At 44.7% G+C, this 15832-nt stretch overlaps 1 protein-coding gene across 1 annotated transcript; it reads right to left on the reverse strand.

The window, feature by feature from the left end:
* Positions 1-488: 488 nt before the first annotated feature.
* Positions 489-14847, reverse strand: LOC132591860 (acireductone dioxygenase-like). The gene is made up of 5 exons (XM_060272272.1): positions 14841-14847; positions 11212-11447; positions 6701-6820; positions 4541-4720; positions 489-1289 (listed from the first exon to the last, which is right to left on the reverse strand). The coding sequence occupies exons 1-5, from the start codon at positions 14845-14847 to the stop codon at positions 1167-1169; spliced, it is 666 nt and encodes a 221-aa protein (XP_060128255.1). The 3' UTR covers positions 489-1166.
* Between the last annotated feature and the right edge of the window lie 985 nt (positions 14848-15832).

A 15832-nucleotide genomic window follows, 5' to 3' on the forward strand; every position in this document is an offset into this window, starting at 1 on the left:
AAAACAAGACAGTGTTCTGATTTTCCAGCAAATACCCCATGCACTGCTGAACAGCAGAAAATGCTGTTACTTCTTAGTTCTGGTACCAAATCTGTGCAGCTATTGGGACATACCCTGCATAGCGCAATTGCAAAGAGTGTTCCAGTTCGTCTTGCCTCCCACCCCACAAGGGCTTGTGCAAACTCCATCTGACTTTCCCCACTGTAGGTCCCCCACTCCACCCCCACTGCTATCTATTGCAGATCTCTCATCCCTCCGGAAAGTGTTTGGGGGCATGCAGGGGATAAGGGGCAACATTCTTGTTCTGCCAGATATAACCTATTGACCAGAGATGTGTTTCAATGACTTGCTGCTGTAACCTGACTTCAACAGGATTTGCTGGATTGCACCCAAGGCGGAAAATAACTCTGTTTATCCAAATGCTTAGATAGTTAAGGAAGCCAGACAGAAGGAACCTGGTTTGTCGCGACTCATTTATGGGACACAGTAGTTATTTATTTCATAAAATTTATGTACCGCTTGATTGTTACAACCAACCAAAACCTCAGGCTACTGGATAAGGCAGCATTATAAGGATGCTATTAATAGTTTCTGCCCAAATATTTGTTGCTAAAGCAGCATTTGCACAAAGTGAATCTGCATGAACACGGCACTGGATTAACTCAAGAAGTATTCAAACAGTTTTAAATTTGTATTTTTAAAAAGAAAAAAACCAGCTCATCCTCAACTGAATAACGTCTGCACTATATTGAAAAGCAAAACCAGATCAGGTAAGCATTTATATTGCCTTGTCATCCGCGTTCCTCAGCTTCGTGCCCTCACAAAGTTGGAAAAGCTACGCTATAAGAATCTTCAGGTGTAACTGAATTATTTGACTACGTGAGCAGCAGAGAGATCCTTGAAATAAGTAGTCGAAGTTAAATGCAACCTCCAGTTCTGCTCAAAAGGATCTCTCCTACTTTTTAAGTAAAGGAAAGGTAATCATCTTCCATCCAACAATTGATTGAGGAAGAACAGAACAGACGCCCCCCTCTATTTGCTTCCCCTACATTAGAGCTGCAGGAAACCAACATCTCATTAATAAGCAGGTGGCATTAAGAAAGCCATTTTGCTATTTCCATTGTGCGGAAGTTGTGGGAAACTGAGTCTTGCGCCTCTCCACTGGTTTATTGTGCTGCTTGCACCAGAGACTGCTGGTACTGTACACGAGCAGGAAAATGATCCGCAGGCCTGTTGTACGCTGTCCACACAGGTTCTCCGACAAACAGCCTCATTGCCTTCACATAATTCTGGGAACGGAAACACAGAAAGTTCGCACTTAACATGGTTTACTTCTGCAAAACAAGAATGAAAACCCTGAAAGGAGTGGGGTTCAAAGTACAGGGCTCGATTCCAACTGAAGGGTTGGGAAACAGCCAGCTTTGGAGAAACGCTGGCTACTTTATTTGAAATATCCATTCCCCAATCCCCATAGCCTAATTGTGTTCCGATTCCTTGCAATATTCACATTTTGTGAAGATCAGACACTGTAAAGTGAAATCGCTTCGCCTTGTCCCTGTTCTAAGGCAAAAACATCCAGAAACCCTTCATGGAAAAGAGATTGTGAACAAGTCACAAAAGGGGGAGCCCCTTTTGGAACAGCCTGACACACCAAAATGTAGCAGTTAATGCCCCCCCCCCCACTATTATCTCTGTGTTTGGAACAGTTTCTCAAGTTGATTTTTGGCTCTTTAAAAAACAAAAACAAAAATGAGCACCGCTCAATGCAAAACCAACTGTGAACAAGGCTTGGGGCACACACAGAAGTTATTGCAATGCTAGCCTACATGAAATCAGTACGGTTAACATTTACAATTCAATACATGCAGGTTGGAAGGGGAAGAAGAGAGATCTCTTTGCTCTGTCCGCATTTTTAAAATTTACACACAAGAAGCCAGACTCCAGTTTCTGTTGCTGATGCACAGCAACACCTCTGCAGTTAATGTTCCATGTTTTGCTTTGTTTTTCAACACTGAAGCACCCTTACTCAGAGTAGACCCTTTGAAAGGAACAGGCCTAATACAAGTCCGTTAACTTTAATGGGCCTACTCTGAGCAAAACTTGGCTGACTGCCATCTAATCTTTCCGGCGAAATTAATAGCACGGGAAAACAACAAAGCACATTCAACAAAATTTGGGGGTCATGATATTGTCACTCTGTCAGGGCCTACACCTGTTTTCCTACCCAGAGGGAAACCAATAGATCGCAGAGCTCATTTTAAAGAGCCGGCCAGAGGCCTCAGACCCGTAGCAAGACAGCGACCTTAAACTTTCTATATCGAATGCTTTTATACATCCCTCGCAACAAGCCAGAGAACAGGGCGAGCAAAGCAGATCTCCCAAGGCTCCACTGCATAGTTGCTATGGCAACACCAATCCCTTACTAAAGATGGATTTTGTGACAAGGCTGAAGACACGAGTGCTCCATTTAACTGCAAAGGTAGCAGCAGCAGCAGCACAGAGCAGAGAAAGCGCATGTGCTCTAAATACTATCCCTGCCTGAACCTTGAGGAATTGATTTCTAAACCCAGAGAGTTGGGAATGGCAGCTTGGAAGACAGGTGGGCTTTTATGTCCGAACCGAGGTTGATGCTGCATATGCCTCGATTACCAACATGGTGCAGATACTTATGACTTCCAGTCACTACTAGTGCTTTTTTTTCTGGGGGCAGGGGACACACAGGGGGACACATACCGCTAAATACAGGTAGGTAGCCGTGTTGGTCTGAGTCGAAGCAAAATAAAAAAATTCCTTCAGTAGCACCTTAAAGACCAACTAAGTTTTTGTTTTGGTATGAGCTTTCGTGTGCATGCACACTTCTTCAGATACACTTGAAACAGAAGAGCCAGACCCTTATGTATATACAGAGGGTGGGGGTGGGTGGGAATGGGTGATGGGCTGATAGGAGTGGTAAACCTGTTGATGGCTGTTAACGACTGCTGATGACTGCAATTGGTCCTGCGGGGGAAAAGCAAGGGCTGAGGCGCTAAAGAAAGCTTGATCATGCATAATGAGATAAGAATCCTATGTCTTTGTTCATCCCAGGTAGCTCCATTTTGTGAATCTAAGTTTGGCCTCATTGAAGGGCGGTATTTCAATGAGTAGGAAAATGAGAATACCCCTAAACATATTTTTTTTGGGGGGGGGGAAGCACTGGTCAGTACTATCAACAAAAGTAGGACTGCTGAATTGCTGGGGGCAGGAAAGTCTGTGGGGAGAAGCATTTTTAATAGCTGTTTTTTTCTATACTAATAAACGCAGGCAACTTTAGATGAGGAGACCCAGGGTGTGGTCCGCTGAGAAGCCGGCAATTTGTAGAAGCAGCCTTTCTGGCCCCTTCCCCACAAACCCCTGAAAACCCTCTCAAGAAAGCAGTGGGGGATTCTCACTAGAGTTGCACAGAGAGCAAGATACTGCAGAGCCTGTGTGGTGTGGTGGTTAAAAGTCTCGTACCCAGGCCTGCGAGTCCAGGGTTCAGATCCCTGCTCAGCCCTGAAGCTCAATGGGTGCCCTTGGGCCAGTCACAGTCTCTCAGCCAAGCCAACCTCACAGCATTGTTGTTGAGATAAAATGGGAAGAGCTATGTACCTTGAGTTCCTTGGAGATTATGGCGGTGGAGATTATGATGATAAAAATTAGTGGGGGGGGGAGGAGGAATCCCTTCAATGAATTTCAAGTGACTCCCCGCACCCTACTCCATAGGTTTAATATGGCAAAACACAGGTTGTGTTCACACCAGGTGTGTAAAGCACATCTCCCCCCCCAAATAAAAAGAAAATCACAGAGCTACAATTCTCAGTACCCTTAATTCCCTGGGGGGAATTGCATGCTTTAAATGTATGGTATTGTATGCAGCCTTCAGCCTATAAAGAAGGCTGATCGCCGAAGGATTGATGCTTTTGAATTATGGTGCTGGAGGAGACTCTTGAGAGTCCCATGGACTGCAAGAAGATCAAACCTATCCATTCTGCGGGAGGCAGTACAAGACAGGAGTGCCTGGCATGCTCTGGTCCATGGGGTCACGAAGAGTCGGACACGACTAAACGCCTAAACAACAACAACAATTGTATGCAGCCAGAGATGGTCATCTTTCTAATATGGCGCCCTGTGTGAGGCCTATATTTTGCTCCTCCAAATGGATGGTCTCAATTAAGCATCTTCTCAATTTTGCTGCTCAGCTCAGCACCCTATTCATGGGAACAACTCACAATGCTCTAAATCTGGCACTGATGCAGCCCCACTTCTGACTGTTCAGATGTAGCCCTAGATTCCTTTTTTAAAAAATAAATAAAAAACAAATAAAAGTGGTCACAGGCTCTGATTCTGTACCCATTGCCTGTTATTCCCTCATTATTCCACCCACACATTTTTAATTTAGCAGATTACACTGCAGGTCTCAAGAGTTTTGTTATTAATATGCAGTTCTACAGCTGCAGACAATTCTGTCAACTCTATGTAGATGTTTATGGGGGGGGGTAAGGGGGGAAAAGTAATTTCATACAGATTCATCCAACGTAAATCGGTGATAGATGCCAGCAGGAAGCGTGATCATGTCTCCCTTTTCCATGGCAATCCGGATCCATTTGTCGTCTTTATCACGAACGTCAAAATACCCACTTCCTTCCAGGATGTAGCGAATCTCATCATCCAGGTGTAAGTGCTCTTCATAAAATATTTTTATCTGGGAAAGGGGAAGGGAAGAGAAAGCGGCTTTCCATTTAGCGAATCCTATTACAAGCGGCAAAGCATGTAAAGATTGCAAGATGTTACATCAGGAAACCCAAAGCGCCTCTCAATAATGCAATATTTGGCACTGAAAGGAGAGCCCTTTGAGCGCTCTTCAAGCTCTTTACCTGCATTCTCTAACAGCAACCCTGCAAGGCAGGGCAGAATCATTAATCTCATATTGCAGATCACTCTTTTGAGGAACTTCCCAACTCAGACTCTAGTCCAGGCATCCCCAAACTGTGGCCCTCCATTTGTTTTGGCCTACAACTCCCATGATCCCTAGCTAGCAGGACCAGTGGTCAGGGAAGATGGGAATTGTAGTCCAAAACATCTGGAGGGCCGAAGTTTGGGGATGCCTGCTCTAGTCCTTATTCCAGCTTTAGTCTGAGAATAACTAATCACACTGGATCTATCGTCCAGAGCAGATTTTGTGTATCATCATCATCACCACCTCTATTCTGCTTTATATTTTAAAGAAAAAAAGTCTCAAAGTGGTTCACAACACATGTCCAAAACATCTGGAGGTCCGAAGTTTGGGGATGCCTGCTTTACATGATGGATCTGCGAGTAAAATTACCTAGGTGCACCTGAAGTGCATTGAATTGCCAATGAACTACTCTCTTTCCCAGCTCCTCCCTTGTTAAAGCCTTTTTTTTTTTAACCAAAGATGCCACCACAACTGACGCGCTTCCTCAAGTGCTTAGTCAGCTCCGGAGGAAAGAGGTAGGGAGAGGAGAAGAACCTAAATTTAGTGGTGGAGAGAATTTGCGAGCCAACAACAGCTGAAGTGCACTGGAGCTTTCGGAAGGGTGCGTCAGTCAGCGCTGCCGGGTTGATAACGCTCTTGAGACATGTTATGGGTCAGGGAGATCGCAGAACCTGACGGAAATAAGCTGGGCAGGCATTCAGACTCCACTCCAGTCGCGAAATTACTAAAATATTCATAGCACTTAAAACGCCATCACCTTGACAACCAGACAAGGAGAGGCAGAAGAGCTCCCTCTTTCTGAGAAGTCTGAATAATGACTACTAGAAAAGAACCAGTTGGTTTTGTTGCTTTCATTTATAGTGTCCCAAGGAAGCGGTGTGGCCAATTGTTCAGAAGCTTATCATACGTCCTTCTGCCATATAAGTAGGGTGGTTGGCGGTGGTGGGAGAGAGAAGAGGTGTGTGTAGTTGTGACTTATTTTGTACTGGATCAGATTGTTATTACATGTGTGATCTTTGCTGCCTATTTTGTTGTTTCTTTGGCTTGTAAATTTGCCTTGTGTATAGTAATATAGAAAGGTGGTATACAAATTAAAAGTGAAAAGAACAGGGTCCCTTCCAACTCTACAATTCTACAGTTCTATCCAAAGCAGGCCAGTGAGAGAGCTCCTGCCTACAACCAAAACTTCCCAAATGCTCACTTAACTGCATGTGAAAAGACGGAAGTGATTCGCATGTATGCATAAGCTGCCAACTTTCTCCATTTTTTTCTGGCACATTTGCTGTGCCTTTTCACAACAGCAATGGAGGCAGAAATCAAACAGGTGCAACTCATTTTATCCCCCAATCTGCACTCCAGAATTCACCAGCTGTTAAGAAGGTACAGGAGCCCTGTCAGAAAAATAATAGGCAGCAACCAGAGGTAAGCACCTATCTTTCCCGTTATAATAGGTTTTGAAATGCAATAGGGCAGGGGAGAGAACAACTGCATGACTGACAGCAAAATCCAGCCATATCTACTCCGAAGTCAGCCCTTTTTAATTCAATTTGGCTTATTTTCGGGTTAAGCAGGGTTAGGATTTCATCCTTAGTTCTCAGGAAAGGGAGAGCCAGTGTTCATTCAGCAGAATCAGGAAACTTCTGAAACTGGCACACACTCTAGTGGCGAGATCCAGCATTTGCAACCCTTTCAAGGCCCAAACGAGAGACAGAATGTATTTATTACCTTCTCTTCGTAATTCGGAAGCTTATCTTTATGTATCGTTATTATATCCATCCAGTTGTAGTTCCTTTCTTTCCGGATCTCTGCTAACACAGGATCGGTCTCATAGTTGTCAGCATCCAGCTGTGGAATTAAGAAAAGGGTTTGGGTGACGGAAATGTTGAAAACGAGGCAGTTATTGCAATCGGCTGCATCCCAAACGTTCCTTGCGTACAAAACGCTTTTATGACTCTGCAGAGCAGGTTGTTGTGGGATGTGATACATAAGTAGCAGTCAAGTATAACATTCCTTGTTTTCCTAGAGTGGATGTGCAGGGGAACGTTTTGGTCCAGCCAGTCGAAAACTTCCTGTTTCCTCCAGGGCTGGGACATACTTCCTTTGCATGTGACTAGAGGTGGGGGTGACCTTACCCGTCCAGGTAACAAAAGGACAAGGCATGCAGCTCTCTCTCTCTCTCTGACTTCCTCCGTCAAAGTTAGAGCAGCTTTTGAGCTAGAAATGCTCTGTTGGCTTTCAGCCAACAGAGGACACTGGGATTATCCCCATTTGGGATAGATCCACATGTATATACTTTGTAACAAAGTCTGCGTTCAGGGATCCAACTGTAAACTGATGATGTGAGTAAACTTCTTTTATACACTTTAAACAAGATTGTGGCGTGTTTATTCTTTTAAGAGGGATATAAAGGAACATACCGGGAACCTAGTAGTGAAAGGCTTACACAAGCCTGCAACCAGCGTTCTGCTGTGCGTTTAAGAGGGGAATGTAAAACTCTGCTAAGTAAAGGAACTTGCTAGCGCAAGTTAGGAAGGATATTAATAAACAGTATATCCTCTCCTGCCTCCCTGAACATTCCCACAGTTGTCAGTCTTCCCACTGTACTGGTGAGGAAAGAAAGCCCTGGTACTATTACCTGCTGACGTCCCATGTAAGACACTCAAGATATATAAGCCAGGTGCCAAATGGTTCCTTAAACCAAGGTTGCAGTTGCCAAAATGGAATGTCTAGTTGCCATTTTGGGGCTAGGCGGCTCTAAAGTCTTATTTTTCAAAAGATGTGATTGATTCTCAGTTAAACATCAGGCTAGTTCAGATGACAACCTTGAGCCCAATGGTCAGAAGTAGTGGGAATTCTCTGGATGGCACAGCGTTGGCTACTCTTGTTCTGGAAACCGGCAAAAAAGTTCTCAGTTTCTGAAACCACTTTTGTTCATCAAAAAGGGATCATTGAAAAGCTGGCCTTCAACCGTCGACAGTAGAGCAGGGTTCCCCCTGAAGGAGGACTGCTACACCAGCAAGAAGCCTCTGTCCATGAAGAGCTCTCAGCTGTTTTATACAACTTTCCCTTCCTGGTTTTCCCTCCAGGCGGGCTGCCATCTTTGGCAGAGCAGATTTCCAAAACAACAAAAATTAGCCTTGATAGGGGGAGCAGCAGGGACGCAGCAAACAAACGAGATTAAATTTAAACGCCGACAAGAATCAAGGGGTCTTCATTGATTATTTCACAAGTTTAATATATTGCCCGGGTCCTGATTTAACTGCATTTGTTCAGTAATTGCAATGGGTTGCACCTTGAGGGAAGCAGTGCAGCGCTCATGGGAGGGCAGGCGCAGGTCCACGCTGCCCACTCACCACCCATCCTGTCTAGGATAATCAATGGTTTGTACTGACATTGTAATGTAAACTTCAGCAAGAGTGCTAAAAACTCCTTTGCTGATATGTGTAAAATGAGCAGCCCCAAAGGTTTATGCTAAACCCTAAAGCAGAGGTTCTCAAGCTCCGGTATGCAAATCACTTTTGGCCCCCACAACCTCCACTCAGGTGCTCTGAGGAACAGATGCAGAACAATCAAGAATAGCTGTACTATACATGGTCATGCAATTGACTTTTTTCTCTGACAATGGAGGCAGAGGATGTTTTGACCAAAGCTGGATTATTGAACAGGCAAATAAAGCCATAGCCTGAGGGCCAAGATTTTCATGAGGGAAGTTTTTTAATGTTTAATGTTTTATTATGTTTTCATATATGTTGGAAGCCGCCCAGGGCAGCTGGGGCAACCCAGTCAGATGGGCAGGGTACAAATAATACTATCTATTATTATTACTTGCTATTGTAAGGTGAGATTTCCATCCCCCCTTGCCACCTTCAAGTCCAAATATGGAAAGTGAATGCTGAATAATGTCCAGAGACCAAACCTGACAAACAGTACACTCACCTTGGGATGTCAAGGAAATAAACAACTATCTAGCTTTTAGAAGACATCTGAAGGCAGCCTTGTTTAGGGAAGTTTTTAATGTTTGATGTTTTATCACTTTATTATTATTATTATTATTCTGTTGGGAGCCGCCCAGAGTGGTTGGGGAAACCCATTCAGATGAGTGGGGTATTAATAATAATAATAATAATAATAATAGAGAGAATTTTGCTTACACACAAAGCTGGCACATCCATCACATAAGTAAGTCAAGACTATGATTAATTTTTTTTTTAAAGTCAGAGATGTGCTTTGATTTCTAGCTTGCATACACAGACGCACAAACAAAGTGGTCCTCTGAGCCCCCAAAATTTTCAAGTGGCCCATAAAAAAAGGTTTGAGAACCACTGCTCTAAAATACGCTGTAGGATAGAGAGAACACTTAGTTTAAAATACGTACTTCCATGACCATTGCTTTGCAAACAAGATGCCCCAGGTAAAGAGCCTGCAAAATGTTTTGCTAGCCCATCTGTATACATGTACATCTTTAACCTCTGGGACAGCTCAGTTGGTACAACATGAATCTCAGGGTCAGGGGTTTGAGCAATGCAGGGGGTTGGACTAGATGGCCCTCATGGTCCCTTCCGACTCTAAAATTCTATGGTTCTGTGAGCTAAGCAAATCAATCATTTGTGGTACAGCACAAAAGATACTCCCAATCCACTTTAGTTGAGGTACGCATCGGTACACTCCGCCTATTCAAATATACAAGGGAAGCAAGGGCCTACCGTAACCTTTTTCCCAGCTCCAATCTCCACATATTTCAATAGGAAACAATAGGAGCTTTCCACACTCACTGCTTTTTTATTTCACGCTCTAGTATCTGTAGTCAAATGTGAAATACAGAGTACTGTAGAAGGTCCAAGGGCACATCATACAGCCACCTTGCTGAAGCTAAGCAGAAACAGAAACAAAGCATGTGGCCAGTGTAGTAGAAAAACACTGTTCAGGGAGCAGGTGACCAGCATGTGATATGGGGATTTCTGGCACTTACAGAAGGGTCAAGAGTCGCTGTGCTTGACCTGGGTACATGGAAGCTTCCCATACAATTATCACAGGCTGTAATTCTGCATTTTATGGCCGCTGGGCCCAGCAGCTTACGGCTGCTTTACTCCACACCCGTTAGGGATGACGATTCATACGCTGGAAGAAGAGGCAGCGCTGTGCCATGGGCAGAGTGCTGGAGTACAGCCAGGAAAGCCAGCTTTAAAAGCTCTTGCTCAGCCATGAAGCTCGCTGGGTAAACTTAAGCCAGTCAATATCTCTTGACCTCACACCAGCCTCACCAAGATGTGGGGATAAAAAAGAGATCGAGGAACTATGTATGCATTCAGCTCCTCGGAGGAAAAGCAGGATATAAATGTAATAAATTATTATTATTTCAAAAATAAGGTGGATTCTAGCCCAGGAAAGCTTATGCAATAATAAATGTTAAGTCTTTAAAATGCCACACAACTCTATTGTTCTTGCTACCACCACGTTAACAGAGTTACTCCTCTGAGTTATTATCAACAACAATAAAAATGCTATTGTTAATGAGAACTACAGCTATCTCTCACCCTCCCTCCCATGAGCTTGTGGGAGGGGCGGGGCACAAATACCGACTGTGTTGCTTTTATATTCACAACAGCCCTGCAGAGTGGGATAGACCATGAGAACACGATAGGCCCAAGTCCGCACCCAGTGATCTTCATGGCTGAGGGCATGGGCGTAGCCAGGGGTGTGTGCAAGCAAATAAATAAAAATACTGATTAACTAACTGACCGATTGCGCAGCAGATAACACGGTTCTGCACACACACACCCCAACATAAAACCTGCCCCCCTAAAATAAATCCTGGCTATGCCCATGGCTGGAAGTGGTCCGGATGCATCTCTCCTCATCCCTGGACCTGATGGAAGATAGGAGTCCAACATTGCCAGCGCCTCGTCTCTGCTTGCTGCCCAGCTCTGGCGACTGGAAACCGAACTGCAACTGTGCGCACGTTTAGAGCACATTCCTCCCCTCAAAAAATTTTGGGCGCTGTAGTTCGTTAAGAGCGGCTGGGAGCTGCAGTTCTACGAGGGGTGGACTGCATCCCCCAGAATTCTTTGAGGGGGGGAATGTTGAGCGTGTGTGTACGCGCAACCTGCAGCCAAAGCGCACAGGCTGCTGCGCCCTGGACGGGAGGGAAACGCAGCGCCACCAGGATCCTGCTGCCCTTTGCAAACCGAGCCCTGGCGCCAGGAATGGCTCCCTCGGGTCCTCCCGCTCCTGCCTACTTTCCAGTAGAAGACGCCCAGCTGCTCCAGCAGCGTCAGGCTGACGGGCTCGTTGGGCTCCCGGCGGTGTGCCAGGCGCTGGTCCTCCGCCGACTCGTCCATATACCAGGCTTCCACCATGGCGACCCCAACTCGAGCCTTTCCTTCTTCCCAGCCTTCCCGGGGGAGGGAAGGCGCCACTCGCCGCGGCTCCGCCTCTCCGCTTCCCGGGGTGGGGAAACCACGCGCGGGGCTTCCTGCGCAGGAGCAACCGGGTCTGGCTGTGCCAGGAAGGGGCAATTCAAGTGTGCACGAGGCTCCTAGACCCGCAGCACCTTCCCCATCCCAATCCAGTTAAACTCCGGAATTTTTATTTTTTTTATTAGTTAAAGCGCTTTTTGTTGTTGTTGTTGTTTAGTCGTGTCCGACTCTTCTCTTAATTCTCTAATTTAAGAGAACAACAGTTACCAGACCTTTAGAAGGCATCTCAAGGCAGCCCTGCTTTTAATGTTTGATGGATTTCTGTATTTTAATATTTTGTTGGAAGCCGCCCAGAGTGGCTGGGGGAACCCGGCCAGATGGGCAGGGTATAAATAATGAATTATTATTTATTTTATTATTATTATTATTATTATTATTATTATTATTATTATTATTATTATCTTTGTGACCCCATGGACCAGAGCACACCAGGCATTCCTGTCTTCAACTGCCTCCCGCAGTTTGGTCAAACTCATGTTGGTAGCTTCGAGAACACTGTCCAGCCATCGTGTCCTCTGTCGTCCCCTTCTCCTTGTGCCCTCAATCTTTCCCAACATCAGGGTCTTTTCCAGGGAGTCTTCTCTTCTCATGAGGTTGCCAAAGTATTGGAGCCTCAGCTTCAGGATCTGTCCTTCCAGTGAGCACTCGGAGCTGATTTCATTCAGAATGGATAGGTTTGATGTTCTTGCAGTCCATGGGACTCTCAAGAGTCTCCTCCAGCACCATAATTCAAAAGCATCAATTCTTTGGCGATCAGCCTTCTTTATGGTCCAGCTCTCACTTCCATACATCACTACTGGGAAAACCATAGCTTTAACTATACGGACCGTTGTTGGCTTTTTTTTTAGACGCGTGGAAAAGGAGCAGCGGCCGAATCTCCACCCTGAGTCATGTAGTAATGGAACCGTTTGTGCACGTGTGAATTTGCCTGTTGGGGCAGCTTCCCATGGTATGGGTGTGCTGGTGGCATTTTTCACACCAGCCCACGCTAGCTGTGTGATATCCTCACCATGAGAAGTTTAGTAGGGCGAGATAACTCAAACTTTGCCCTGTACTGGCTTTTGTTATCGACCCTTAAAACAAAACTGGCATTTCTTTCTGCCAGCCCATTGTGGCTGGGGAAACGCAGCCAGATGGGCAGGTATAAATAATAAAAGTATTTTTAGTATTATTATTAATTGATTGATCTCCCATAATTTACTCTGAAAATAGAACGTTTCAGAATTAAGATGGCCACTGTGTTTGTGGAGAATGTATTAAATTTGATTTAATTTTTAAAAAGTTGGGAGAGAACTGCATGTGTCTGCGTCATCTGATATTTGCCTGATTTGTATTTGTATATTTTGTTACCTGCCCAAGCTAGTACAGGCAACTCTGCTTACACAGGGGTTACATTCCTGGGATAGGACATGAAGCGAAAATAGTGTATAGTCAAAACACTTTGGGCGCAATGGTGGGTGGAATTGCCAATACCAAAGTCCCGTCGTCCCCCCACACAAGTGCCCGCCCCCTTTTTGCTCCCTTTAATTTTTCTATTTAAAATTTTTTGCCAAACATGTAAAGCTGAATATGCACAAGTTAAATGCTTGTAGATTGTGAGTTACCTGTACTTTCACCACAATACAAAAGATCAGTTTGAGTACATAAGTTTTGGTACAATAAATGCTGCTCTTGTTATTAGATGGCATTTGCACATCGCAGCATCAACCCAAATTTGCTATCTCATGACAAAACAGGAATGCCCTGGGCTATTTTCACAAAATGTGCTCCTGGATAAAACTGAACAGCAAGTCTTGGAGAATTTGGAGTGTCTTCCAGGGTAGATCAATCAGCGGTTCCATTTCTCAAAAGAGAAAACACAAAAGTAAAAAGGCAGAAACTGAATTGTGTTGATTTTTCTCTGGCATTTTTTTAAGACGTCAAATTCTAATCTAGACCAATGAATTTGATGACACTCATAATCAAGCTTTTTTTTTAAGAATCAGGGCTAAGAATCCTGTGCATATCTACTCAGAAGTGCAATTGTTTTTTGATGGGTCTTATTCCCAGGTAAATGTGTGAAAGATTGCAGCCCAATTCAGTCATTAAATACTGAGAGAGGTCATTTATAATAGACACATAACATGAGTTATCGACTGACCCTAATAATGCATACTTGAAAATATATCCCATTGATTTCAGGGGACTTACTTCTAAGTAAGCACACTTAGGATTTCAACCCTGGTGGCAAATGTTCTGCTGTATAAAAACAAACACCTGAATTGCAGAGATGAGTACTCAAAATTATTTGTAAAAGAAACCCTGTTCTTCATAGTCCCTGTGCAGTTCTATGCATGGGCTTGTAGCTTGTAGCATCAGACGCTCCTACCTGGAATAATGTGTCACCCACTCAGCTCCTTTTTGGAAAGGCTATTCCTTATGTCTGAGCTATGCTCAGGTTGAGCTAGTGCTCTTCAATCTTTCCTTGCCATCTTTGAAAAGTTATTTCATTCTGTTGCCCCTTTAGGGAAGTGATGTTGCCAGATGTTCTGCGGGAAGACTCAGCACGACTTCCAATAGCTTGTGGGAGGTTTACTTTGGCATGTGCGTTTGCAAAAGAAAATAAAAAAAAAGACTGGCTTGGTGGGGTTAAACAAGATTTCTCCTTCCAAGTGGATCTTATCTCCGGTCTTTGTTTGGAAGGTAGGTCAGCCTGAACCTTGGGCGGCTTTGCAGAATTAATTGCGGAAGCTGCTTGTTCTCTCATATTGCAATCAACAGTATGCTTGGCAGTGTTAATCTGCTGCTGGCTAATTTAATGGTCTCTGCCTGCATAACTTTAGATAATTGCTTTTGTTCCTTGGGCTACATGTTGAGGAATGTTGTCATTTGCTCCCTAGGAAATACCAGGGTGAACAAATGGGCCCTGAAGCAGTCAATCCCAGATTGACTCTTCCTGCCCCCCCCCCATCAGAGAGAGAACCCAGTGTTGCTGCAAGACAGAAAAAGATCCTTTTTCAAACCCACTGGTCATGATCACCAGTGGATTATGGAAATGTCTAGACACATGTCTAGCTATGTAACGCTGAGTCAGACTGTTGATTCATTTGGCTCAGTACTGTCTACACTGATTGGCAGCAGCTCTCCAGACGGCATGTTCCCAGCCCTACCAGGAACCAAACCTGGGATCCTCTGTATACCAAGGAGATGCTCTTATCATTGAATTGTTGCATTTTGTGGGTGATTTCAGTTGATAGTCAAGACCTTAGCAGAATTGGATGACTGGCATCAACAATAGTCTCTGCATGGCCCAGACAGTCAGGACACCCTCTACTGAAATAACTGGCACGAGTGTTGGATAATACCCTGCCTTTTAATAAGATTGCATTATGCCGTGCCCACTGTCTTACGGGACATTTTTGAGAGAAGAGAAGGCCAAGGAGCAAACCCTACACCAATACGGAGTGGAGTCCCTAAGACGGTTGGATGGCTCCTTGTACTCCTCCTTCCGGCAGCTCCTGCAGCCAAGCTGGTGCCAGACGTATTGCTCTGCTTTTCTTTGGAACGCATCAGCGAGACCAAAAAGGGGGAGTTCTTGTTTGGGCAGCACTGCCCAGACTTGACCTTCCCCAGAAAGGTCATTTCGGCGCTGCTAACCTAGCAAAACAATGTGGGAGGCAGCAGTTACAAGTTAACCCAGGCATAGGCAAACTCCGGCCCTCCAGATGTTTGGGACTACAATTCCCATCATCCCTAGCTAACAGGACCAGTGGTCAGGGATGATGGGAATTGTAGTCCCAAACATCTGGAGGGCCGGAGTTTGCCTAGGCCTGGGTTAACCGGTTTCTGCAGCCACAGCAGGTGCTGTGATTCTCCAGTGGTTGGACTTCACCCCCAGAGGCACACTCCATTGTTCCTCAAGACAGACGGATGCCAACAATTGTGCCAAAGCGATAACAGTGATTGCGACTCAGTCTTTATTGTAACCATTCTTGGCTATCCTTGCGGCGCCGTCAAATTATACATTTCAGTGTATGAATAAGATTTCTATTTTTTCCCCAGGGAAGCACCTTTAGTCATCACTATGTTCCGAGAGTGAGTACACAAACACAGTCCCCCACTACCACAGATTATGTAGTCACGTTTCCTGCATTTGGGAGATCGCAGGGGGTCAGCACACCTGGAGTGCAGTAGACGAGCCTCACCCTGCCCCCCCTTGCCAGGTAAGTATGTATGTGTGTGTTTATTTTTTTTTAACTGAAATGTCTACAAGCGGAACTTTCATGAAGTGGATTAAGGCATTATGCAACATACAAAAAATTTAATAGAATCAGTAAAAGTATCTATAAAAGCATAATAAAAAGCATCAGTTAAACCAGCGTTTCCCAAACTTCACCCTCCA

This window comes from Zootoca vivipara, chromosome 3 (genome assembly GCF_963506605.1).
Source record: "Zootoca vivipara chromosome 3, rZooViv1.1, whole genome shotgun sequence".
Lineage (NCBI taxonomy): Eukaryota > Metazoa > Chordata > Lepidosauria > Squamata > Lacertidae > Zootoca > Zootoca vivipara.

Excerpts from the sequence above, each read along its gene's own strand:
- LOC132591860 (XM_060272272.1), bottom strand. Across the intron at positions 6,821-11,211 it reads TGGGCGTCTTCTACTGGAAA|CTGGATGCTGACAACTATGA; the intron begins GTAGGCAGGAGC and ends TTAATTCCACAG. Across the intron at positions 1,290-4,540 it reads GATTTACGTTGGATGAATCT|AATTATGTGAAGGCAATGAG; the intron begins GTATGAAATTAC and ends TTCCGTTCCCAG.